Below are 24,922 nucleotides of genomic sequence, written 5' to 3'. Positions count from 1 at the left end.
TCCCTCAGCTTTCATCTGAAATCTCGTCAGGTCTCGAACCATTCCTCCGCAAGGACCAACAATCTCAATAAACTATTAGCACATTCCTTTCATCGAAATTATGCAGGTGATATACTTCTTTCTCTTCTCGTTGTCTGTCAACGGGCACACTCTTATGCAGCATCCGATTCCATTTCCCAGTCAACTTCTTGACAATGGGCCTATGGCAAAGGACGGGTCAAACTGGCCATGTAAAGGAGAGAAGGACTTCAACAATAATGGCATCATGAATGTCTGGGAACGCGGCTCCACACAGTATCTGCAGTAAGTGCGCAATTGTGAACTGAGACAACGGACAAAGATTGACATGGACTATCAAAGAGCAATGGGTGGAGCCAGTCACGGCGGAGGCTCCTGCCAGATTTCAGTGACACGAGATCTGAAGCCCACCGTGTTTAGTGAATGGAGAGTAATCCATTCCATCCAAGGTGGATGCCCCATTCGAAATCTGTCAGAAGTCAATTACGGAGACTCAGAAACAGCTGTCCTGCCTAGCATTTACAACTTCACGATACCTGATTGGCTCCCTGTAGGACAAGCCGTGATGGCTTGGACATGGTACGGTCGATGGAGTATACCAGAGATGTTCATGAACTGCGCACCGATCATGGTGCTCGGTGGAGCAACTGACAAGGACGTTACTGATGCGATGTGGAATGAGAAGTTCGAAAGCGCGCCGCTTATGTTTGAGGCGAACAATGGCAACGGATGCCTCACAGTGAAGGATAAAACTGGAAAATGCGTAGTTTTTCCAGAGCCAGGAGATTCCCTCGAAGTGAATCCGGACTGTCCGTTTGACACAGAAAATATGTTCACTGGAACTTGTGACCCATCGCACAGATTGGCATTGATGACTCCACGAACGGATTTTCGGAGTTGGTTGGGTGCTATGGGATGTGCTGCAATAGTTTTTGTGTTTTTGATATTTGTTTTGGTCAGAGCATTTCGGAACGCCCGGTCTAGTAGAAACAAGTATGAGAAAGTCCTAAGCGCATAGAGAGCAAATGAAGGTTACAAAAATACAGCATCTTTTTTCATGCAATAAAATTCTCGTCATCGTCAAGAAGACGATTTGTAGCCGCCTTTCATTTGTTGATAAGAGTTTGTGCAGGCTGTCTGGTTGTACTGTTGTTCGGGTTCGCTGAGCCTCAATGCAGCACTTCTCAAGCACGCGACTAGCAAATAAAGGCTGGATGCTATGAGCTGCTGCACTGTAGTCTGTTCATTAGAGCACTAGCTGATGTGTGGATCTCCGGGTAGCTCTCACCATGTTGTAGGATGCTGAAGAACGAGAGCCGTGGAGTTTGAGATCATCACAAGCATCTGTGCCCCACTGTTTGCTGATGAATCATCGATGTCCATTGGGTTATCGAAGCTCATGATGACAATCCTTCGATATCACATTCAATGAGAGCTTGTTCTATTTCTCCACGGAGCTGCTCTACATATGGTGGCTTGATGTCAGGAGAGCCCAGAGGGCCCTTTTTGATGGAAAGCGCACGCATCTGCTCCTTGTTGCTTAGGATGCAGGCCGCGGAACGATAGTAGAGTACTCGGAGAACTTCCTCTGTTTAATGGAGTAAAGAAAAGAAAGCACACGAGCCCCGGAGATAGTGGTTCAAGCTGAAACTTTCTCCCTGCCAGTCAGAGCGGCTCTAGCGTCCTGTGGCACCATCGAATATGGCTAGATTCGACATAACCGAGGACTTGTTTATTCGTCTGATGGAACTAGCGGGATAGGTGTACTGAAATATTGTGGACCCGAAGCCAAGGTGTATGGCGTATCTTGCATTCCTATTAATACATTCAGATTGGAAACACTAGATAAAACAAGTAGGGGGTATATTTAATTGATATTTAGAAGCAGAAACTGTTGTGTTTGTATGGGAGCTGACGTGAGATCTACAATGCCTCCGCATGTTTGTATTCTTATGCAGAGGCCTAGTACCTATTCAAGCACACATATACCCAAGCAGAGGAATGAACATGAACTTTTCATATTCATGTTCTAGAAACCCGGACAGAAATCGGATTTATCAATTGTGCGGGTTTAGATGCAAATAGAGGGGTAACTGCTGACTAATCACCGAATCTACTGCACCAGCTGCGCTCTTCTCGCGTCCACAATCATATCTCTCAGTGTCAACACAGTTGACACGCCGGGTTACCAAACTCCAATGTGCTCCAGCTTGCAAACTCCTTTGTGAAATACAGCGTATTAGTACGGGTTTCCGGCATTACAGGCACGGTCAGAGGCCTGCTTTCTCAAACGCCGATCACGACGCGTCGGACAACCGCTCCTTCGATTTCACACGAGAACACGATCGTTCTGGCATCCAGCGATGGGCATCTGGTCTATTGGAGCCCTAAGGATGGATGCTGATGAGTCTGCGCGGCCTAAGGGCGACCGTTGCGAAGCAGAACAACTGTCCACTGTCCATATCATATGCCTTTGCATCCCACGAGCCTGCCCCGCCATGTGGTTGCTAGTGCATCATCGCCACACATCGATTGTTTACGCAGGGCATACATCAGAGGTCTATATTGAGTCGAGGATGGTCACATTTGGTACAGTCAACACAAAACCCAGAGCGTTGGGCGAAGCCCTCAGAGGTCAACTTCGCAGTGAATAGCTGTCATCACCTGCGCCGTTCTCGCCGCTCTGGGATGCTATGAAATGGGTAGGCATGTACCACCTCCGGAGTTCGATGATGATTCACGAGTTGTGTTGCTGTGATGGAATTGTCACGCTTTGTTTTCTGCTGCGGGCAGCAGACTCTCGTGTGCCCTCTATTCTCCACCTCTGCATGCTTCTTTCTCTCTGGCTTTTAGCCCCTATCAATGAACGGATGCTCGACAATTGGCGTAAGATGGAGTCCTCATCATCGAGGGACCAGCTTCGATCAACGATTGGTTCTCACAGCTTCAGCCAAACCCTTATCTTCATGTTTACAACATCAGATGCAGCATCCTAATGGCAGCACAGTGGTTGAGTGGTGAAGTATCATCCGATGGCTGACATATGGTTATTAGCACGTCCAAATTGCGTTGCCTGTTTTAGACGTCAAAGATAAGTTTTTGCTTTTCCCCTCATTTTTCTTTTGTATGCTTATCTTTCCGGTTTCTAATCCTTGATTGGATCTTTGGAGGTGCAGCCGTCAGTTCCGAGGCTGCCGGGACGGCTCTTCCCAGAACCGTGGGGCCGGAATGGGAGGGAAAACTCGACTTGAGGCTTACCTGGACCAAAAATCCGCATGAATTCTTACTGCTTTTTGTTCACAAAGCCTGGACATCCTGCATGGGATGCCCTTGTTTCAAGGCAAGCCGCATGGTTTGTTCTCGAGTTGTTCCTCAAGCATGTCATCCAAAGAAATTCCCAAAGTGCATGAGAGTAAACACCCGATAGGCGCTGGCTTTTGGGCGTATCAAGACTCGTATGATTCCAAGGGACTTTGAATCATGAAGGACGCCAACCAACGCCACCACTTGCCTGCCTCGGGTGGATCCGCTGCTAGGTCTTATACTCTTCCACTGCACACCTCCAAGGATATCCATTCTGGCCGCATGGAAGACCCCCGCTCTTGTCGCGTGCCCGAAATACTTACGCGGACCGTACAGGGCGACTTCTGCGTGGTATGAGGTCAAGTAGCAGGCGCCAACTGCACGTGACTTGACCGCAAATAAGATTTCCCTCAGAGTTTAGATGAAGAAACACTGGGGTCTTCTTGTTTATGTGGAATTGATGCACATCCAATGAAATGCTACAGTGGGTCATCCATATTGTTTGTGCACTTCTGGGGAAAGTGCCTCACATTTCCTTTTTCGGCAATTTTCAGGTTACGCCTCTCTCGTCCGCTAGGTGGCCATGCCTCAATCAAACTCTGCTCGAGAAAATGGCCGAACAGGGACATGTGTCTATGGTGATTCGAAATGTGTATCTCCCAGATTTGCATTTTGGTGGGGGTTTCACGCCACCAGATCGCCGATAGATCTTATGGGAAGAAGTCCGTGAGAACTTTCTTGTTTTTTCTCATTTATAAGGAGTGGAAGCAGCTGTGACTTCCGGAAACAAAGGTTCCAAATCCAAGAGCCAATTTCTTAGTATCTACTTTCTGTCACTCTTTTCAAGATGTCGTACAGTCATGTTGGGGCACCTACGGTGTTCAATGGCACACTTCCAAATGGCGGCGACTCAAGTACGTATTCATCCCAGTCACTATGTGCATATGGTTACTGATACATTTAGCTACAACAAACCTGAATCAATGGTATCAAAGCGGAGACCAAGCTTATATCATCATGTGCTCGTGCATGGTCCTCGTGATGATTCCCGGCATCGGCTTCCTATACTCTGGTCTGGCCCGTCGGAAGTCTGCACTTTCCATGATCTGGGCTGCACTGGGATCGTTCTCTGTCGTGACTATCCAGTGGTATTTCTGGGGTTACTCGTTAGCATTCTCGACGAGTGGAACATCTGGATTTATTGGAGACTTGGGACACTTGGGACTGATGAAGACGCTCGGTAACCCATCACCTGGAAGTCCTCTGATCCCGGAGCTTCTCTATGCTTTCTATCAGGTATGTACAATGTCACATAATCATGTTGCCGACTTTCTGACGACTTGGGCAGATGATGTTCGCTGCCACTACGGGAGCCATCGTGACCGGAGCTATCGCTGAACGTGGTCGTCTCATTCCAATGATGGTGTTTATTTTCTGCTGGGCTACGCTCGTATACTGCCCTATTGCCTATTGGGTCTGGAATCCGAGTGGATGGGCGTTCAAATATGGGGTTATGGACTATGCTGGAGGTATGTTTGAGTAGCTTGTTTGACTTTCTTGACTTTACTAATCCTTGGTAGGCGGACCTGTCGAGATCTGTTCAGGAGCATCAGCCTTTGCGTACAGTATGATGCTAGGCAAAAGACAGCAGAAGATGATGCTGAACTTCCGCCCACATAACGTGTCGCTGGTTACACTAGGAACGATCCTGCTGTGGTTCGGCTGGCTTGGATTCAATGGAGGGAGTGCCTTCGGCGCAAATCTCAGGGCTGTCATGGCGTGCTGGAACTCTTGCTTAACTGCTATGATGGCTGCCATCACTTGGTGCGTGCTTGACTTCAGGCTGGCAAAGAAATGGTCGATGGTTGGTTGGGTGTTTCGTCCAGCACCTATTTCAAGAGCACGAGCTAACAAAACTTAGTGCTCAGGAGTTATATCCGGCCTCGTCGCTGCAACTCCAGCGTCGGGTTTCATCCCGCCATGGGCATCCATCATCCTCGGCATCACGGTCGGTATCGTGTCCAACTTCGCAACAAAGATAAAATACTGGTGCCACATTGACGACAGCATGGACAACCTTGCAGAGCATGGGATTGCTGGAATGGTTGGACTTCTATTCAATGGTATCTTCGCGACGGACTACATAATCGGTTTGGACGGCGTGTCGACAGGTCTCATCAACGGCGGAGGACTGAACAACAACTGGAAACAAGTCTACATTCAGCTCGCATACATCGTAGCCTGTACAACTTACTGCTTCGCGACGTCTGCTATGATCGCGCTCATCATCAATCTTGTGCCTGGTCTGCAGCTACGAGCCAGCGAAGAAGCAGAGTTACTCGGCATGGATGATGACCAGATGGGAGAATTCGCCTACGACTATGTCGAGGTTAGGAGAGACTATCTAGCATGGGCTCCGGCAAGCGAAGACTCGCGCGTGATTATCGGCATTGATGGAGACTCAAAGATGACTAACGACTCGTTGAGGCTGAGACAGGCTCCAAGCTTCCCTGCACCATATTTTTCGGGGCTAGGGACACCAATTCAAGAGAACGAGTCCGAAAAGGCGCGATGAGGATTCAATTATGCTGATAAATCTTATAAGATATGATAAATTTTGTTAGGAATTCTGGGCCGGGTAACAGCGTATATTTCCATAGTCAAGAGACTTGATTTTATATATGTTTCATAGTGAGGTGGATATCTAGAGTCGGGAGTGCTGATGAATTGAAGCTGTACAGCTTAGACGAGCATTGGTCATACTCAGTTGTTTCTGTATTTCGATTCGCCCACATATCGACACAATAGCTCTTGAAAATATCGTTTTGATTAATAAGTGAAACTTTATTCGAACCTGCAAGACTGCTTTCTGCGATGCTCAGGTTCTGCTGCTGTTGCTGCTGCCCCGCTGGAAGTTCGCACACCCTCGCTTCAGGAGCTCGCTTGGCGGTCTGTAAACAGTTGCTTGGAACCTCTTCTTCAACACAGACACAAGCATATTGGATATCCGATTGACTTCATCTTTCGTAAATGACAGAACTGCTGTATGTTCTGAGCAGCGTCGGAAATTAAAGCAGATACGACCACACAGCAAAGAAGCTGTCCCCAAAAGCTTTTGTTTGTGAACGGTTCGCATCTCGAACAACTTGTAATTTCGTTCGCATGATAATCCACTTCAATATACTGTGTAGTCATCTTCCCAGCTCGTAATACAAGTTCGGGGTTCGGAGAAGCTGACATCGGAATAATGCAACCACTGGGTTGTGTCCACCGTCATACAAGTGCGTGACCCGGAGGCTACTGTAAGACAGCGGGGCCGCAGAGTCACCGGCCGGGGCCTCGGTCCAATATCCCACTTTGTCATTGTCACTTTCAAGAATTTATTCAACAAAGGCTGTTTTCGTCATCGGCGCGTTCAATTATTTTTCTGGGTCGTATCTTTCTATAGTGGGAAATGGAAGAAACGAAGAATTGCGAGATTTGAATCGATCAGCCAGCTACCTAACTTACACGATAGTAGGCTTTGCAGCTCTCCAGGGATGATAGAGTACTTCGGCTACCAGCGATATCAACTACTCAATGATGCCATGTGAGTTTCATTCTTCATGATTCGCAAAGCGCATACCAGTTACTGGTATAGAATTTGGTGTAGCGATAGATATTGAATTGGCAGAAGTGGTCGCTGCCGGACAGAAACCGAACGCCTACGACTCTTCATCAACCATTGAAGGGTCTGTTGCTGCTCCCCATGACGAAACGATCCCAGCACAGACCATAAGGTGGGAGCATGGGGATCCTGAGAATCCCTACAACTGGTCTTTGGTTTGTGAACTTATTTGAAAGAGTTTTCAGGTCACACTTCTGACTTCAGAACAGACACGGAAGCTCGTCATCACAACGATTGGCATTCTTGTGACCATAAACAGCACACTCGGCTCGTCACTTCCCAGCAACGAGATTTCTTTCATTGCAGACACATTCAAAATCACAGACAAGAATGTCAAGATTCTCCCTATGTCCATCTATCTCGTTGGATATGTTTTCGGTCCAATCGTGTTTGCCCCACTAAGTGAGTTGTACGGCCGGCGCTGGATCACCATCAGTACATTCTCGTTGTTTACATTATCTACAATGGCAGCGGCACTAGCACCAAGCTGGAGTGCGCTCCTTATTTTTCGCTTGCTGGCTGGTATTGGTGCTTCTGCTCCTATTTCAGTGGTTGGGGGAATATATGCGGATATCTACGAGTCTCCTGTCGCAAGAGGGCGATCAGTAGCGGTGTTCTTCACGGTTTGGCTGACCTAGACATCTCGAGCGATGGCAAGAAACTGACATCCACAGACAATCGGGTTCGGACCTCTGATGTCCCCAATCATCGCAGGTTGTTCAGCGCCAATACTTGGATGGCGATGGAGTTTCTGGATAGCTCTCATCATTGCGGGCGTGAGTTTTGTAGGATTGATCTTTCTCCCCGAGACATACGGCCCAACACTTCTTGCGCGTCGCGCAAAGAGCATTCGAAAATCCGGCACCAATCCATATTTATTTGGGCCTCTGGAGACGAAAAGTCGAGGCTGGCGAGACCTGCTTCAACCGAAAACTCTCCTTCCGCTGCGCATGCTATTCACTGAACCGATCGTCACAGTCGTCTGCTTGTACCTCGCTATACTCTACGGAATATTCTACATGTATTTTGGAGCCTATCCAATTATTTTCGAGGGCATCTACGAGATGAGCCCTTGCCGATCAGGTGCCATGTTTCTCCCAATGGGAGCGGGAGATCTTGTGGCGATCGGACTTGGTGCATTGTACGACTGGTTCCTTGAGCGGTCCCAGGCTAGCAAACAGCCTTCAATTCGACGCGAAGAGATATTTAGGCTCCCTCCAGCCTGTATCGGAGGTCCTATCACCCTGATTTCGATATTCTGGTTGGGGTGGACAGCCAGGACGAGCGTTCCTTGGGCAGTGCCATTTGCGTCTGGCTTTGTCTATGGAGTTGGGACACAACTGATCTTCATCGGGCTTCTCAACTATTTAGCAGATGCGTACACGATCTATGCTGCAAGTGCGTTTGCAGCTTCGAGCTGTAGTCGAAGTATCTTTGGTGCGCTGCTGCCACTGGTTGTCACGAAGATGTATGATTCTCTCGGCGTGGCATGGGCAACATCGACACTAGGTTTTGCTGTTTTGGTCATGTCCATTATGCCTTTCGTGTTGATCAAATACGGGCCGTATCTTAGGGGTAGGAGTAGACTTTGTAGTGAGCTGAAGAAAGAGAGAGACGACAGAGATGCTGAAAGTCCAGTTGGATGATAGAATTGCATAGACCGGCGGAGGCATTGCATTGCGAAGCAGGGATTATCTCTCGGCAAATGTTGAGCGCATTACTATATAGAATCATCGAGGGAATATATGTTGGAATCTGAACAACCCAACAAAAGATAGTCGATAGTCACAGAAAGTAAACAATGAAGAAAAAGTTTATGCTGTGGAGGAATTGACCTTCGGCTAAGGCTCGCCTTTTTATTTCCGACCGCCTCGGCTTTATAACCGATACCAACGCGGTGTCTCCAAGACTTAGACATCATCACATCAGACCTACCACCTCCTTATAATTACAATTCCGATGAAAAGTATTTCAAAAACAATTCCTTCTCCCAGTTATTTAAAGCTCCTGAAAGATGAAGAGACATTTCCGGCTACCGAGGATAAAACTTTCTCCCTGCCCAAGTGTAAATCGGAGGACGTTCGTTTCTCAAGCACAGAGAAGAAGGGCAACAACTGCAGCTGAGGGTTTGGGATTAAGCTACCCGGTTGTTGATCATCATTATGAGTGAGTTCGTAAATCAAGTTTCAGTTCCTTCATTTCGTCAAAACTAACTTTGAGTCCAAGCGCAATCGTCGTTGGAGCAGGAGGCGCAGGCTTGAGAGCTGCTGTTGGACTCGCCGAATCAGGACTTGAGACTGCATGTATCAGCAAGCTAGTACGTATCATTCATTTTACTTCTCAGTTCGCAGAAGCGGAAGCTTGATGCTCCATTTTGTCCTATATTGGACGATCCAAGACCCAGACTTCCACTTCCACCTTCAAACACGTGATTGTCAACAAGCCTCCAGAATCTGATATTTCCAGTTTCCCACACGATCCCATACGGTAGCAGCTCAAGGAGGAATAAATGCTGCTCTGGGGAACATGACAGAAGGTAACTTCTATGCACCAAAGGCCCTTCTTGCAACGCCTCTTTTACCACATCATTTCTTTAACACTTCCCAGACGATTGGAAATGGCACATGTATGACACAGTCAAAGGCAGCGACTGGCTCGGTGATCAAGATGCAATTCACTACATGACAAAAGCTGCTCCAACGGCGGTATACGAGCTCGAAAACTACGGGATGCCATTTTCTCGCACGGAGGAAGGAAAAATCTACCAGCGTCCTCTGGGAGGCCAGTCCCTCAAGTACGGCAAAGGCGGACAGGCATATCGTACAGCTTGTGCAGCAGACCGAACAGGTCACGCCATGCTACATACGCTATATGGCCAATCGCTGAAAGCAGAAACGAACTTCTTCATTGAGTATTTCGCGCTCGATCTGCTTATGGTTGATGGAGCTTGTGTAGGCGTTGTATGCCTGAGCATGGAGGACGGTACGATCCACCGCATGTTTGCGCGGAATACCGTTCTTGCGACAGGTGGGTATGGAAGAGCGTATTTCAGCTGCACGAGTGCACACACGAGTACTGGCGATGGCAATGCGATGGTCGCACGAGCTGGACTGCCGAATCAAGATATGGAATTTGTGCAGTTCCATCCGTCTGGGATTTACGGCGCCGGGGTTCTAATCACCGAGGGTGCAAGAGGAGAAGGGGGGTTCTTGCTGAATGGTGAGGGGGAGAGGTTCATGGAGCGGTATGCACCTACGGCTAAGGATCTTGCCAGTCGGGACGTGGTGAGTCGGAGTATGAATATGGAGATTCGGGAGGGGAGAGGATGTGGTGCAGAGAAGGATCATATCTACTTGCAGTTGAGTCATTTACCGAAGGAGATGATTCATGAGAGGCTACCTGGCATTGCAGAAACTGCAAATATCTTTGCTGGGATTGACATCACGAGGGAACCGATTCCAGTTTTGCCCACGGTACATTATTGTATGGGAGGTGTGCCCACGAACTGGAAAGGTCAAGTCATCTCTATCGGTGAAGATGGGAGCGAGAAGGCTGTCGAGGGATTATATGCTGCCGGTGAAGCAGCTTGTGTTAGCGTCCATGGTGCGAACAGGTTGGGTGCCAACTCACTGCTTGATATTGTGGTGTTTGGGCGAGCTGCAGCATTGCACATCGCAGAGAACAACGAAAAGGGTATGCCGCATTTGAAAGCACCAGACGACATCGGGAGAGACTCACTCGCAGACATGGAGAAGATTCGTATGTCATCCGGTGACATGCCAAGTTCGAAGCTTCGAATGGATATGCAGAAAGCGATGCAAACAGACATTGCGGTCTTCCGTACCGAGGAGTCATTATCGACAGGACATTCGGCTGTGCAGAAGGTTGAAAAGGACTTTGCTGAGCGATTGAGTGTGTCAGACCGAAGTTTAATATGGAACAGTGATCTAATCGAGACATTGGAGATGAGGAATCTACTAACCTGTGCGAGCCAAACGGCAAAGAGTGCATTGATGAGGAAAGAAAGCAGGGGAAGTCATGCTAGAGAGGACTTTGGGGAGAGAGATGACAAGGAGTTCTTGAAGCATACTTTGAGTTGGCAAAGAGAAGGCGAAGATGTGAGGATCGGTTATCGGGACGTTGTTTTGAAGACTTTAGACGAGAAGGAGTGTCCAAGTGTTCCACCTAATAAGAGATCTTATTAGATATTATAGATGTAAGAATGATATTGCAAGCTATGATAACACAGTACTATTGGCAAAACAATTTTTGATTGGTCTCGTGATCGTTCCAAGAATGCTCCGAAACGCGCTACCCTGCGAACATTTACCACAACCTACCTCCTTCGCTCGCTGTAAAGTTGTCTCATTCCAACATCCTTACCCAGACATGGTGATCTTAAATAACAGGGAAGTGCACTGAGGCGCATCAGGCACTTTCTGGTCCGCACTCATCTGGGTAGAAAGGGGGTTGGAGAGGGGCATTCGCTCAATCACCTCCGGAACAAACACGAGCGAGTTCACAAGCCCCAAATTGATTCGAGAGATCGAAAATTCGATGTCTCAAATTTCTTCGCAGCCTTGTTAAGCCTAGTACTTACAACGAAACCCACCACCTTCCAAGATCTCGAATCCCCTTCTTGAGACCAATGTCCTCAACCACCAGTACCTTGATTCCCAAAACTTTCTTCCCACGTATGTACCGAGCCACACTTTTACGGCAAAGTACACCTGTAACTGGTCATTCTCTTGTAGAAAGGTGGGGTGACTCTGTGGAAATCATCATTCGTTCCACCCGCACCAGTCTTGTCAACTCTGGCGAAATAGCCCAAACAATCAGCGAACTCGTACATGTAGCACTGTTGGCCGACTCCCCACCAAACGGAAGAAGCTTGTCGAGCGAACTCTGCAGGCACATCCACGCAGTTACCGGCTTCGGAGGGGTCGACGATCAGACGAATGCCCTGGAAGTAGGGCTCGGAGTAGAAGACAGCCAGGAAGGGAGGGTATGGGACGTTGACCTGGGGTTGGCTGTTAGTAACAGATTCCATGAGAATGAATAGTGCACTGAGAAATGCGTGGGAATACGTACAGCCTCGGTGAAGGTCTGATATACAACTTTAGCATTGATTAAACATTGGGTACGGGTGGCAGTGGAGACTTACAGGTGCGGGGGCAGTGACAGTTGTAGCAGTCACTCCAAAACAGCTACAGGCGCTGGAGTATCTGACCGTCCCTGAGCAAGGACTAGCATAGGCAGGAACAGTGAAGGGTGCATCAAGTGCCTGGCGATTTTCGATTTGGTTTTCGACCTCTCGTTTGTGTGGGAACACTGGGGCTGCGGTGAAAGTAACAGTGACGGTTCTGCATAAGAAGTCAGTTATGCCACGAGATTGTACGGGAAGTATTTGGGAAGATGCACTTACGTTGCACTAGCAGTCGTAGTCGGTTGAAAGAAGCTTGAACAATCCCCCTTTCGGTCCACTCGAGTCTGGGTCTGGCCTGGTTGTGTACCAGTTACGGCCCGAAGACAGTTATCTGCATTACATTTTGCTCTTTGAAAGATGTTCTTGGAATCTGAAGAATCGTGTGGGACGGCAATCACGAGAGATGCCAGAGATAAGACGATCAATAAGGAGCGCATGTTTGCTATGAAAGACAGATGGAGTAAGGATGACAGAGGAAGTAGATTGGCTGTGAGGAAACAAGAATGTAGAGAACTTGTTGTCCTTTATATGATTTTTGTACTCTCTAGAAACTCTTTTGGAGTCGCATCCAAATCCGCATTTCCAGATGGACCCATGACTACTGCGCAGCACAAGGGTTGAGGTGGATCCTGTTGACAGCGGGATGGAAAGTGAACAGTAATACGAAGTAATTCAGACCACAAAGGGTTCAGCTTTTGGAATGATCGCTGTCAATTATTTGAAGCAGGGTCCTCTACGCATCAGTCTGAAGTGGTGGCGTGTAAATCTGTGCCTCGCGAAAGCACGAATAGTCATTCTCGACCCACTGTTGATTGTCCCGAGAAACAAATCTGCACGGATATTTAGGAAGTGTGAGATGGGCCTATTCCAGACTTCAAAGGATTAGTTGATTTGGTATCGTTTACAGTGGATCTCGAAGCTCTCATCACTAAGTTGTTGACGAATCGGTTGTTCCCCTCAAAATCCCAATCATTTGGAGCCTCCAACGCAAACCGATTCAGTGGCGTTAAACGGTGAACCATGCAAATAGGAAGTCATCTGTTGAAATATGTCTCAGAAGAGGAGCGACGGAGAAATTTCTCGAGCGAACGCGGGGGTTAAGCGATATCAATATTGCGGCTGGCATCCCCATTCAGCTTTGCGGCTGAACAGGAGGAGCTGAGAAGCTTGCCTGGACTGCGCCTTTCCTGCCCCTTTCATGTCAATTTTCCGGACCAACTTGATCAGGCGAACTGGCTGCTAGTTTTGGGAATATGCATATTCGTTGACTGCAGGAAATGCATTAGGCTGAGTATTGGAAAGAGTGTATGGAGAAGAAGTCGTGATGGTCGTGGACGGAGAAAATGCTCCGCGAAAAGTTAAATGAAGGCCGCAGTCAGATACTTCAGATCAACTCCAAATCATCAGGCAATAAGTGTTTCCTGAGGTTCAATCGATGAGGATAGATGTGGTTTCTGTGATATTCACCAAGTTTCAGCCACAGCGCCTTCGCTTTTCAAGTCATGACCGGATGTGCGGATGGCGCCGTCCACTTGACACTCGCGCAAGCCAACCGAACGCCACAGCATGCGACAGTACATCACCAATCATCACAGTGTTTGTACAAAATGGGATCAGAATCCCAAACCATCTCCCAAATCTCCACCACTACTGAATCCCAAAAGATCGTCCGCCCCAGCCCCCATAAGACCCTGCATCAAGTCTGCATGAGGATCTCCAAGTCCCAGATCCGTGCCATCTCCGAGACCATCGCCATGCAGCGCGTCAGCTGCAAGAGCGTCCATACCAACAGCTTCGATCGCGCTGTTGAGATCGCCAAGAGCATCGTGCTGTAGCATAGTCTGCTGCGGCATGTTTAATTGTGCTTCGACCTTTCGGTAGAGACGAACAATGGTCTCTGCATGGAAAGGATCAGTCTTGTGGAGCTTGGGAGCATTGTCTGCTTCCATTTTCAAAGCCTCGCGCAGAGTCATGCGACGTTCTTGAAGTGTGATGGTCGCGGCGCCCATGATATCTGTCTGAATACCAGAATTCCAGCTGCCAGCATCTGGCGCGCAGATGAGGGCACATGCTACATCAAGTGCAACACTTCCATTTCCTGCTGTTGTTTGTGCTTTCACCTCGTCGATGATCGCACCGAGAACTCGTTTCGCAGTCAACATCTTGATGGCAACGAGAATTTGTCGGTGTGTGTAGTTGGCAGGATTACTGTTGAGGGTTGGATTGAGACCCCATTGCACGAGATGGGTGATGGTCGACTTCACGGCGACAACTAGGCCGCCATTTGGTGTAGCTGTCCATGATTCTAGTTCTGTATGGCCCGCTGCACCTCTTCTTTCCCAACCCAAGTTACCACGTAGGGCTTTGAGAAGTGGTTCGATGTCTTGCCTTGATGGTTCTGCTCGTTGAAGCCAACGAAGACTATGTTCGAGATTCTTTGCGACGATATTCAGAATCGAGTTGAGCATTTGGGAAGCTTCAGTATTGTTTGATATTGATGTTGGGCTTGTGATGAGAGCAGATAATATCTGAAGCACAGCATTGCCATCGCCGCGAGATTCCCAGAGATGGCAAGCAAGCCAGGTAATACCAGGAACCAGTGATGGAAGCAGGAAAGTATCGACCAGGTACTCGAGACCCCCTTTCAAGGCATCTTCGGAGAGATTCTTGGTCGAGCATCCTAGGACGATCTCATGAAATAATGTTGGCACCAAAAGGTAAAAGTCTTGTGGTGGACATGAAGACATGAGTTCATCGCCAAGTCCACCACTCTCGTTATCGAACAGACCCTTGATCCAGCCATCGAGGTGAGTCTGCTCCTGTTCGGATAGCTGTTCCATCTTCTTGCTGAGATGGCCTTGGTTCAAAAGTTTCGCTACAAATGAGTCTGGATTCCGAATCCCAAGGTCGACTGGTGATAAATTATACCGATTGGCGTAGGATAATACTAGGAGGAGGATGGAACCGAACTCTTCATAAACTGGCTGGTACTCTCCTTGATCCTCATCGTAATGCCAATTGTCAAGTAAGTCACAAATAGGTTGGAGAAATGATGTTGGCTTGTCGAACAATAGCATCACATCAAGTGATGAAGGTATCTTGACGAGCTTACTGCATAAACCCTTCAGAGACATTGTCTCTTTGTTGCTACACAATCGCGCGATGACCTGTGATGGTTAGCTGGAAAGCGGCTGGATTGCGTTTCAAGCTTACCTCCGTAATGGCTTGACTGACTGCACCGCCATTGCCATTCATCTTCTGCAAATCATCGATCAGACGTTCAGCTTGCTCGGGATCTGACAAGCATTGCTGAACTAAGTCATCCTTGGAGTAACGTCCTTCGGCGGGTAAACTTTGTAGCGGATCTTCTCCAAGGACGTCTAGAATGTTTGCCTCCTCTACCAATCCATGGAGACAACAAGCGAAGCAGAAATCAGCACGGACGGAGTCCGGAAACATGTTACCGCTCGGGTCATCGAACATGTTTGATAATGTAGGGAAAAGATTGATGTCGACCTGCCTAAGAGCCTCGGTAATGCAGTATTCCGCTGTGAGAGGTGGGAACAGAGATGATGAGAGAGTCGACAGTAAAAGAGGTATCTTGTTGATGAGAAATGATACAAGAACAGTGGTTGATTGTGTGCGCTCATTCCGAGATTGAGCATTCGCAAGAATGTCAAATGCGGCAACTATGATGTCTACCATGGTTGAGCGAATGTCGCCCTAAGGCTGTCAGCAAAAGCCTTGAGGATTTCTTGGATAGAGTTACCTGGTATCTATTGTGTAAATATGCAAAAATGGTACTGTCGTCAATTAATGGTCTTGCAACGAGCTGGTAACAATCAGCATTTAGTCTAGAGTCAAGCGGATTGACTTGGCCCACCAAGGAATTGAAATAAACATATAATCCAGCCCTGGTATTCATCACTGGGAGTTCCTCCACAACCATGCTATCCACGCCCAATTGTAACCCATCCTCGAGAATCTCCTCAATCTCCTTGTCTGCTGCAGCCATCGGTTCCTTGGTCTCTATTGGTTCCAGGCTAACCAGGGTTTCTGTTCGGAACACCTCTAATCTCGCAGCACCTTGAGGACTACATTGTAATAGTAGTGGTACAAAGCCTTCCAGAGACTTCCCCAAGTGTTTCCTGGTTGTTTTCGGAACCGCTCTAGTACCCAAGGCATGAACGACTTTCGCATTTTCCACCACTGCAATCACTAAAGTGCCCAATGCCATGTGTTGAGCTGCCATCTCAGCTGTATGTGTTGGTGCTAGACTCAGCATTTCATGTCCTACACGGCTCGCAGATACCACAGTCTCCATCCATTGTATACAAACAGTAATCAATTCCACTGCCTCTTGTAGGTCTCGAGGAGCGGTTCCAGAGGATATATATTTCGTGATGCGATAAAAGAGCGTCTCCTCGGTGGTATATGAATTCTTCCACCTCTTCCCAGCTTTTTGCTTGCCCACTTCACCATTTCCACTCTCTTTTCCCTCTGCGTCGCCATCTATCTGGGTTCTGAAGCTGGAAACCCTCCATAGTCCCCTCAAAACAGTTGGCACGTTGACCTTTCTCGAGCTCAAGAGAACCTGAATGTACTGGATGACCAGAGGATCGAGGGCATAACTACCCTCTTCTCGTGGAGCAAGGAACAAGTCGACGATTCGAGGTGGAGGAAGGGGTTCTTGGGTGTCGAGGATTGTGAGGTAGGTTGTGAAGGGTTCGGGGTCGAGTCGCGACTCAATACAGCGAGCGAGGAAAGTTTGCCAGGCGGGCAAACTGGCAGACATTTTGAAGCTCGTCTACAATTGGAGTCATGAATCTTGCATGGCAAGAGGCTCGCAGTTGGGCGTACGAGCTCCAAGGAGGTTTGGAGCTTCATTAACTGAATGTGACGCGACGGGAACGCCAAGGCTCAGCCTGATGGCCACGTGATTCAGGCGAGCCGTACAGCAAAATGAAGGTAAACAATCAAATTGAAAAATACTCAGAATCACAAATCTTCCAATGCTACGTAATAGATAGTCTTGAAGTTCGTATTCAACGATCCGCCTATAATTTTTTCACCAATTTGCGAGGTCTCCGCACTTGGTACACTCCAGCGAGGTGCAGCCTCGCGCTAGTAAAATCTAAGCAACAAAACACCAAAAGAATTATATTTCCAGCTTAAAAATTATTTCAAAAAGTAAAGATCAGACAGATTTAACTGCCCATAGACGGAATCGAACCGGCAACCTCGTCATTACTAGTGACGCGCTCTACCACTGTTGAAGAATTAGTTAAATGCTCTTGGATTTTGAATTTGGAATAGGGGGAAGTACTTGAGCTATACGGGCTGAATCCCAGATGGCACGTTTCAATGTGCTGAGTGGCTGGAAAGTGGTTATTTGGTTAGTTATAGGAGGTAGGACTTTGCAGAGGAGTGTGGATTCTGAAGGTGGATTTATTTGTGGAGGGTATTATTCAAAGAATGCTCGCTTATGCGGGGCTTGTCAGGGATTAGATACGAAGTTTGAAGTAAACAGTGAAATGGTCTGGGACAGCCTACAAATACAGTACCGTCCCTCAGATATCTTCAGTTCCAAAAGAACTATCATTCCTTACCTGATGGTAAACTGTAGCTAGCATAAGGCACTATATCCTCTGCATTGTACAATCCACATTTCAATAGGTAGGCCGGAGCCGCAGTATCGATGTTTGGCTTCCTACAAAAAAATCCCCAAACCTGAAATAACAGATCTGCTTCAGAATCTCAGAAACTTAGCATTCTCCAAATGACTTGGACAGTTTCTTGCAGGCCTCCCATATTCATTTACCAAAATAAAACCTAGGGACGAACCAGACCGTAGTCCACCAGCTAGACACTAAGTCCAATGGACCAGCGAGCTAGACACCCGCATCAAACACTTCTCGAATAGACATTCTGAAGAAGTACGTTATAATCTCGTCACGTCTTGGTACTTCCTCGTTGAATTGGTACTTCCTCGTTGAAATAATCATTGTTCTCGTAAAAGAAGCTATCCTTCCGTGAATCACCCTCTTTGTGGCACCGATCTACCTGTTACCTTGAAGTAGGACTGTTATTCAGCAGAGGGAAAAAATATCCTCTTCGTAATGTACGCCATATAACTAAGATACAGATATGACACACTTGTCAAGTGGGCAGCGGTTCACTCAACCACTTGCTCAGAAGTTGTAACTCAAACTTCAAAGCAAGTCCAGCTGTTAAACCGACTAGTTCGATGTAGCTTGCCTAGCAAGTCTCCAACTTGACCACACCAACTCGACCACACCAACTCAAGAACGCTTCTCGCTCGTTGATTCCCCTCTCGATCACTACTAATCTTTCAATCATTTCCTTCTTCTTCTCGATCTTTAATTCCATACTCGTTTCACCGCCACAGTCATTTCCAACCCAATCATCATTTCCCCCTTTCAACACACTCCCGAGCTAAGAAGAGTTGATTGCGATTGTCAATGAGTAGATGAGCCAGAGCGAGAGATGTTGAATATGAATATGAAGATGAAATTCGGTATGGATATGAATGAGCGGGAAGGGGAGTCAAAGGTGTGGATAAGGAGGATTGGGAATCGTTGTTCAGCGGTCTTGATTCTCCCCAAGTTGAAGTGATGGAATAGAGCTACTTGAGGTTGAAGCTTCAGTCCTCCGACAGTGTGGCTAGATCCTTCCTTGTGCTTTGGGATCTGAGGTAGAAGAAGCACGTCGTTTGTACCTCATGCGTTGGGATCAAGGAGGTACTACTCGTAGCAATGCGACATTGCAGAATTTGAAAAGCAAAAAGAAACGAAACTGAAGAGAAGGTGATAGTCGTAACTACTCCTGTAGACTTTCGTGCCCACTGGGGTCTCCGCATTTTGGTCTCTATTGATCAGGGCTAATAAGACTTCGTAATCACTTCAACAATATAGAGAGTCATTTTTAAACTTTCTTCATTTTTCATCTGACATTATGCTGTAGCAGTTCATTTGCTGCAAGGTAGGAGGAGGTGTTCCTGACTGCGCCACGAGGCCGCCAGCCAGCCAGCCCTTTCTTTATCCCAAACCCAGCAAGGCAGCCAGCCAGCACCCGCTAAACCAGAAAAAAATGCAACAACAAAAATGCTAGAGGCGACTGAAAGGTATAGTGCGCCATCATTCTCTCCGTAGTGTGAGAGACGCAGTGGGAAAAAGTTTTTGTGTGTGTTTTTTACCAAAGCGAGAAAGCTTGGGTCCCCAGCATCTGATGTCCTGTGTTCGTGTACTTCTCTGATGAAGCGCCCGTCATCAACCAACAGAAGGGGGTGGTTACCGAATCCTCGAATCGATTGGATCGGAACCATGGGGGCTCGTGTGAGCGAGTGGGTATCTCGAAATATCGTACAAGCGGAAGGGGGGTTTTTCATCGACCTCAAGCTCCGACCATTCCTGGCCCGTAGCTGTTTTGTCGCATAGGACCTCCTTGAAAGCCATGAGCCTGAGAGTTCTTTGTTGCGTCAGCCTTGATCTCATTCAGGTATAGCATTCACCCCACCTTCTTTGGCCGTTTCCGCTTTCCACCATCTCCGTCACCAGTAGAGTAGCCTGGGTCTTGATTGTCATCATCAACATAGCCTTCGCCATAACCCTCAAAGCTCGAATCCCCATAAGTGCGCTTGATAGCTCTCTTCGGACGTTGAACATCTGCCTTCGAAGGAACCTTGGCGGGACGAGCGGCCGCAGGATTCTGGGGAATAGGTGTTCTGGCACCGTTCTGTATGCTCTTGGAAGCTTCAACTGGTGCTCTTGGGTTTCCACCCTCACCGAGAACAGAAGGATCAAACGCCTCCTTTGGAATTGGTCCCTTTGCCATTGTGAAGACTGTATTACCGGGAGGGAAGAGTGAGTCGGGTATTCCCTTCTCGATTTCTTTCCCCTGTGTCCACTCGGCATTCCACCCTTCTTCTTGGTACTTGACTTTCCACATCATCTCGTACAGCGTGCCAGGTGTGCCCTGCTCCCTCTTGACAGAATCAAATGCGCCAACCAATCCATGATCCTTGATGTGGTTCTTGTATGTCTTGCGAAGCTTGACACCCTTCGACCCATCGGGATTAGTTCTGGCGACTGTCGCTGCAATGCCGTACAGGTTATAGCGTTCGAAAAGATCTTCGCGGAGAGGCGCCTTTACAATTCCTTGATCGTTCTTAACTCCTTGGGCAGTGTGTGCTGCACATCAATTCCATGTTAACCAAGTACTTCATTAAATGAGGTGCAGGGAGTGTCTGGAATACAAAACCAGGGAAGTGGTAGGTCTTTGAGAATCGGGAGGTCTTACGGGTCTTGCAGAGGTAATATTTTTCGCCGACATCCAAATGGAGATCATTGAGCGTAAGACTGTATAGACTGTCGGGTTCCTCAACATGTACCTTCTTCTGTTCTTGATCTCCTTGATCATCGGTGTCGCGCTTACGCTTGAGGGAAGAATCATCATGAGCAGTAGCCTCAAACGAGGAGTCTGCGTTGATTGAGGACATACTGCCGTTAACGCTGCGAGCGGGCGTTGGCATGGAGTGATTGTCAATGGGTGAGGTGACGGGTTTGGTCGGGAAATCAGCAGCGCCGGGAGATGTTTGAGAAGGAGTTTCGGGAGTTCGAGGAAGATTAGAAGTCATTTCGTGTGGTGAAGTCCGAGTATGTCGAGGTTGGGAGATGTATGTTTTGAGCGTATGTATGTTGTTGTTATTGTATGGACAGAGCAATGACGATGTCGTGAGCCGTCGAAGGCGAAAGAGAGTGGGAGCCCGAGGAGCAGAGATTTGCCAGATGCGCCGGCACCCGTCGTTGTCGTCGAGCCGGCGACTCGGAAGGGAGAGAAGCTATTCGGAGTCGTCAATCGAAGCAGAAGGTCTGCTGGTCGGTTCTCGATGGGTCCAGAGGCTGAGCGCAGGGTTGGGGCAAAGATCGGGAGCGACCGTCGCAGGGCGCAACGCAACGAAGGCCACGCCTTGAATCTCCAGCTATGCCGTATCCTCCTTCATTCACGGTCCTCGTATCGACGGATGACAATATCTCGCGGTATACTCGGGGTCGTCGACGAGGCGTTCGTGGTGTCGTCGGTGGTGTTGACGTGGGTTGTCGTGGAGAGCAGACCCAGATCGGAGGCGCCGTCTTTGATGATCCAGCCGAGCCCAAACTGCGCTAGAAGCGCGAGGTGGGGCGGATGATGGTCACGTGCATTACTTTACAATGGAATACGAGAGTAAGAGCTTGCAGGAGCATTAGGACGTGAATCGCAAGAGATATTCTGTCCAAACATAAGTCAAGAGACCCATGAAAAAAAAATCTTCAATGCAATCGTAATTGCTTCTCTGGTGTGAGTCTTGCTGCACCCAGAGTCCTCATTTACCTAAGTCTGCTGGCAAAACACAGGCAAAAGCAAATAGCAACCTCACGGACTCGGGCTGCAACCTCCGCTCAGACTCCATTGTTCGCGAACGGGCACTGCACTGCACTCGCTCACAACTGGCTCACTGCTCACGGGCTCGACTGGACAGGCCCAGCCGAGCCAGCCTTGGCACCGGCCCTTCGAGTCAATTCCACGCTAGCACTCCAGCTAACCCTGAACGAGAATAGCTCGGATCCGATAAAACCAGAGCATCAAAAAAAGTTCAGATAGAGAAAAGTACCGAGAGCACTCATATCCCACCACCAAATACTTCCCCTGCACCGGAACAGAATGGGGAAACGTCAACGAAACCAAGAAGATGGGGACGAGGATATCGAAGCTGTACCTATCACTAGACAAGATCCCCCAACAAAAAAACCACGCAAAGAAACCAATGCTTCCGCACAGCGAACTCTGTTTGTGCGGTCTCTGCCCGCAATTGCAACAAGCGATGCCTTGACCGAACTGTTCTCCCAAAACTACCCCCTCAAGCACGCAACTGTTGTCCTGGATCCGGAAACCAAACAATCGAAAGGTTATGGATTTGTTACATTGGCAGACGCAGAGGATGCGCAGAGAGCTCTTGACGAGTTCAACGGGCAGACTTTCTTGGGCAGGAAGATGAAAATCGAGATTGCGCAGCCACGTTCAAGAGAGATGAGCAAGGGAGAAGGATTAAAGGGCAAGCGGAAGAGTACGATATCTGCAGAAGCTGCTGCGATCAAGAAGGCTCGATTGGACAAAATGGCAGAAGACAAGAAACCCCCAAAGTTGATTATTCGCAATCTGCCATGGAGTGTTAATACGCCAGAGAAGCTTGCTGCTCTTTTCCAAGGTTTTGGCAAGGTCAAATTCTCTGTGCTGCCGAAGAACAAGGATACACAGGCTGGTTTCGGATTCATTACAATGCGGGGCAAGAAGAATGCTGAGAAGGCCCTGGCTACGATTAATGGCACATTGATTGATGGGAGAATGGTGGCTGTGGATTGGGCTGTTGACAAGGACGTTTGGGAAACTCAAAATAAGTCCACTAAGGCGGAAGACACTGATGAAGAAGAGGGCGGGGTCAAATTGGCTGAGAAAAAGAAGAAGCCAGCCAAGAAAGCTGCAGAGAAGAAGTCAGCAGAGGAGTCAGATGGAGAGGATGACGTCGCAAATTTCTTCAAGAACTTTGGTGATCAATTGGAATCCGAGGATGAAGATGACGAGGATCCTAAAGAGGACGATGACGAAGACGCGGAGTCAGACGAGGAGGTAAAGGACGAGGACGAGGTCTGGGAAGATGATGCTGAAGAAGAGTCCGAGGAGGAAATCGAGGAAGAAAAGCCAAAGAAGGTTCTCATTACAGACAACTCCACCACACTCTTCATCCGGAACCTCCCCTTCACAACCCACGACAACGACCTGAAAGAGCATTTCTCCCAATTTGGCCCTGTCCGCTACGCCCGCGTAGTAATGGACCGCCAGACCGACCGTCCCAAAGGTGCAGGCTTCGTCTGCTTCTTCAACGTCCAAGACGCCGACTCTTGTTTCCGGGGCGCCCCAAAACACCAACTTACAGGCGCCAACGCCATCACCAAAGTCTCGCACTCTGTGCTCCAAAATGACGAAGCTGACACCAGCGGCATGTACACCATCGACGGGCGCACCTTGCAAGTGTCTAAAGCCGTCGAGAAAGAAACCGCTGTCAAGCTCACAGACGATGGCACAAACTATCGCACCGAGCGCGACAAAGACAAGCGCAAGCTTTACCTCCTCTCCGAAGGTACCGTCACGGCCGGCACACCTTTATACGAAGCGCTCGCGCCCTCCGAGATCAAAATGCGCGAAGACTCCGCCATGCAGCGCAAAAAGCTCATCCAGAACAACCCAACCCTGCATCTCTCCCTCACCCGTCTCTCCCTCCGCAACCTCCCCAAAAACATCAACTCGAAAGACCTGAAAGCCCTCGCGCGTGAGGCCGTCGTCGGTTTCGCTACAGATGTCAAATCCGGTCTACGTGCTCAACTCTCCAAAGAAGAAGAAGCCCGTGGCGGTGACGAAATGCGTGAAGCTGAGAAACAGCGCAAAGCAAAAGGAAAGGGTATAGTCCGCCAAGCCAAGATTGTATTTGAAGGTCGCGAGGGGGCGAAAGTCTCAGAGGAGTCCGGCGCAGGTAAATCTCGCGGGTACGGATTCGTGGAGTATAGTTCTCACCGCTGGGCTCTGATGGGTTTACGGTGGTTGAACGGCCATGCCGTAGAGAATACATCTACAGGCAAGAAACAGAGATTGATTGTTGAGTTTGCGATTGAGAATGCGCAGGTTGTTCAGCGAAGGAAAGAGAAAGAGGAGAAAGCTAGGCTGAGATCTAAGGAAGTCATGGAGTTGAGAGCGAAGGGCGAAGCTCCTGAGAAAGAGAAGAAGGTCCTCAAGAAGGACGAAGTCATGAAGAAGACGCGCGTGGGCATGAAAGGCAAGCTTGGACGTCCTGGTTTTGGCGGGAAGAAGGGCAAAAGAGGAGAGGATGATGGGAGGCCGCAGAAGAGTTTTGATAAAGTGGATGTCGGGGCCGCGAAGAGGAAGAGAGATGATGCGGAGGGGGCAGCGGGAAAGGGAAAGAAGGGGAAAGGCGAGCCGCAGGAGAAGAAGTTTAAGCCTGGGTTTCCGCCTGGTGAGGAGGGGAGGCTGCAGAGGAGGGAGCAGATTATTCAGAAGAAGAGGATGATGAGGAGGAAGAGAAAGGGTGGTGCTTGAGAGGTTTCTTTTGTTGTGGTGTGGTGGCTATGTACCTATGAGACTAGAAGATACCATTGCTGTAATCTGAGCAGTTCATTGACTTCTATACTCCCGTCCATACCTTCCAGCTATTGGAGTGACTCCTTTCATCCTTTATCATCCGACATCAGCGATTTCATTCTAAGCCATGCCAGATTTCTCTCACTGCTGTCCAATCACGCAGGATCTCACTCTAAATTGCACAAATCTCACCTTGGAAGCAATCTGCAATATACTACAACTACTCTCCTCACCCTCAAGCTAATCACGCTCGTATACTTACACCAGCCCAACGAACTCGAAACTACCTCCATAAAATACATACATCCCCGAATAGGAAATCAAATTTCCAACCTCTAAATTCCAACCTAACCTACAGACTCCAAAATCCACCAAGATACTTAAATTAGGTTAATCACATAGTAAAATATCCTCAAACAAACCAAAATGGACTCGCCAAACCCGTATACAATGCAACAGGAAGAAAGATGGACACCAGAAAGCGAATATCCCACGCCAGTCTCAGCGGATCAAGAACTTGA

General features: G+C 48.4%; 8 protein-coding genes and 1 non-coding gene across 9 annotated transcripts; 5 read left to right on the top strand and 4 right to left on the bottom strand.

Moving 5' to 3' along the window:
* Positions 1 to 100: 100 nt before the first annotated feature.
* Positions 101 to 1,036, top strand: ONS95_013536 (uncharacterized protein; the record flags this gene model as incomplete). The annotated part of the gene is made up of 2 exons (XM_058507188.1): positions 101 to 303; positions 361 to 1,036. The coding sequence occupies 2 exons, from the start codon at positions 101 to 103 to the stop codon at positions 1,034 to 1,036; spliced, it is 879 nt and encodes a 292-aa protein (XP_058357919.1).
* Positions 1,037 to 2,174: 1,138 nt separating this feature from the next.
* ONS95_013534 (uncharacterized protein) lies at positions 2,175 to 6,101 on the top strand. Its single transcript, XM_058507187.1, has 5 exons — positions 2,175 to 4,235; positions 4,286 to 4,617; positions 4,670 to 4,850; positions 4,902 to 5,194; positions 5,243 to 6,101. The coding sequence occupies exons 1-5, from the start codon at positions 4,169 to 4,171 to the stop codon at positions 5,894 to 5,896; spliced, it is 1,527 nt and encodes a 508-aa protein (XP_058357918.1). The 5' UTR covers positions 2,175 to 4,168; the 3' UTR covers positions 5,897 to 6,101.
* A 584-nt stretch (positions 6,102 to 6,685) lies between these two features.
* Positions 6,686 to 8,888, top strand: ONS95_013533 (uncharacterized protein). Its single transcript, XM_058507186.1, has 4 exons — positions 6,686 to 6,910; positions 6,998 to 7,143; positions 7,198 to 7,611; positions 7,663 to 8,888. The coding sequence occupies exons 1-4, from the start codon at positions 6,901 to 6,903 to the stop codon at positions 8,632 to 8,634; spliced, it is 1,542 nt and encodes a 513-aa protein (XP_058357917.1). The 5' UTR covers positions 6,686 to 6,900; the 3' UTR covers positions 8,635 to 8,888.
* A 114-nt stretch (positions 8,889 to 9,002) lies between these two features.
* SDH1_3 (succinate dehydrogenase flavoprotein subunit) lies at positions 9,003 to 11,193 on the top strand (the record flags this gene model as incomplete). The annotated part of the gene is made up of 4 exons (XM_058507185.1): positions 9,003 to 9,154; positions 9,215 to 9,305; positions 9,455 to 9,524; positions 9,596 to 11,193. 4 exons carry the CDS (start codon positions 9,003 to 9,005, stop codon positions 11,191 to 11,193), a joined length of 1,911 nt encoding a protein of 636 aa, XP_058357916.1.
* Positions 11,194 to 11,702: 509 nt separating this feature from the next.
* On the bottom strand, positions 11,703 to 12,631 carry ONS95_013531 (uncharacterized protein; the record flags this gene model as incomplete). The annotated part of the gene is made up of 4 exons (XM_058507184.1): positions 11,703 to 12,008; positions 12,080 to 12,094; positions 12,153 to 12,351; positions 12,414 to 12,631. The coding sequence occupies 4 exons, from the start codon at positions 12,629 to 12,631 to the stop codon at positions 11,703 to 11,705; spliced, it is 738 nt and encodes a 245-aa protein (XP_058357915.1).
* A 1,176-nt stretch (positions 12,632 to 13,807) lies between these two features.
* NUT1 (mediator complex subunit) lies at positions 13,808 to 16,989 on the bottom strand (the record flags this gene model as incomplete). The annotated part of the gene is made up of 4 exons (XM_058507183.1): positions 13,808 to 15,361; positions 15,408 to 15,917; positions 15,964 to 16,026; positions 16,078 to 16,989. The coding sequence occupies 4 exons, from the start codon at positions 16,987 to 16,989 to the stop codon at positions 13,808 to 13,810; spliced, it is 3,039 nt and encodes a 1,012-aa protein (XP_058357914.1).
* Positions 16,990 to 17,406: 417 nt separating this feature from the next.
* ONS95_013529 lies at positions 17,407 to 17,535 on the bottom strand. The gene has a single exon. It is a non-coding gene; the product is annotated as a tRNA-Thr (tRNA).
* Positions 17,536 to 19,721: 2,186 nt separating this feature from the next.
* ONS95_013528 (uncharacterized protein) lies at positions 19,722 to 20,850 on the bottom strand (the record flags this gene model as incomplete). Its single annotated transcript, XM_058507182.1, has 2 exons — positions 19,722 to 20,404; positions 20,514 to 20,850. 2 exons carry the CDS (start codon positions 20,848 to 20,850, stop codon positions 19,722 to 19,724), a joined length of 1,020 nt encoding a protein of 339 aa, XP_058357913.1.
* A 1,015-nt stretch (positions 20,851 to 21,865) lies between these two features.
* On the top strand, positions 21,866 to 24,797 carry NOP4 (RNA recognition motif-containing protein). The gene has a single exon (XM_058507181.1). It carries the CDS (start codon positions 21,915 to 21,917, stop codon positions 24,357 to 24,359), a length of 2,445 nt encoding a protein of 814 aa, XP_058357912.1. The 5' UTR covers positions 21,866 to 21,914; the 3' UTR covers positions 24,360 to 24,797.
* The last annotated feature ends 125 nt before the right edge of the window (positions 24,798 to 24,922 follow it).

Source organism: Cadophora gregata (genome assembly GCF_030347475.1).
Source record: "Cadophora gregata isolate MNR1 chromosome Unknown scaffold_7, whole genome shotgun sequence".
Classification (NCBI taxonomy): domain Eukaryota; kingdom Fungi; phylum Ascomycota; class Leotiomycetes; order Helotiales; family Ploettnerulaceae; genus Cadophora; species Cadophora gregata.
Note: the sequence above shows the minus strand (reverse complement) of the source record. Positions and strands in the feature narration are given on the sequence as shown.

Bases quoted from the DNA above. Each gene is read 5' to 3' on its own strand.
- ONS95_013534 (XM_058507187.1), top strand. From the start codon at position 4,169: ATGTCGTACAGTCATGTTGGGGCACCTACGGTGTTCAATGGCACACTT. The intron at 4,618-4,669 runs GTATGTACAATG...CGACTTGGGCAG, and splicing joins TTCTCTATGCTTTCTATCAG to ATGATGTTCGCTGCCACTAC. The intron at 5,195-5,242 runs GTGTTTCGTCCA...AACAAAACTTAG, and splicing joins AATGGTCGATGGTTGGTTGG to TGCTCAGGAGTTATATCCGG.
- ONS95_013533 (XM_058507186.1), top strand. The intron at 7,144-7,197 runs GTTTGTGAACTT...ACTTCAGAACAG, and splicing joins ATCCCTACAACTGGTCTTTG to ACACGGAAGCTCGTCATCAC. The intron at 7,612-7,662 runs GTTTGGCTGACC...TGACATCCACAG, and splicing joins CAGTAGCGGTGTTCTTCACG to ACAATCGGGTTCGGACCTCT.
- NOP4 (XM_058507181.1), top strand. From the start codon at position 21,915: ATGGGGAAACGTCAACGAAACCAAGAAGATGGGGACGAGGATATCGAA.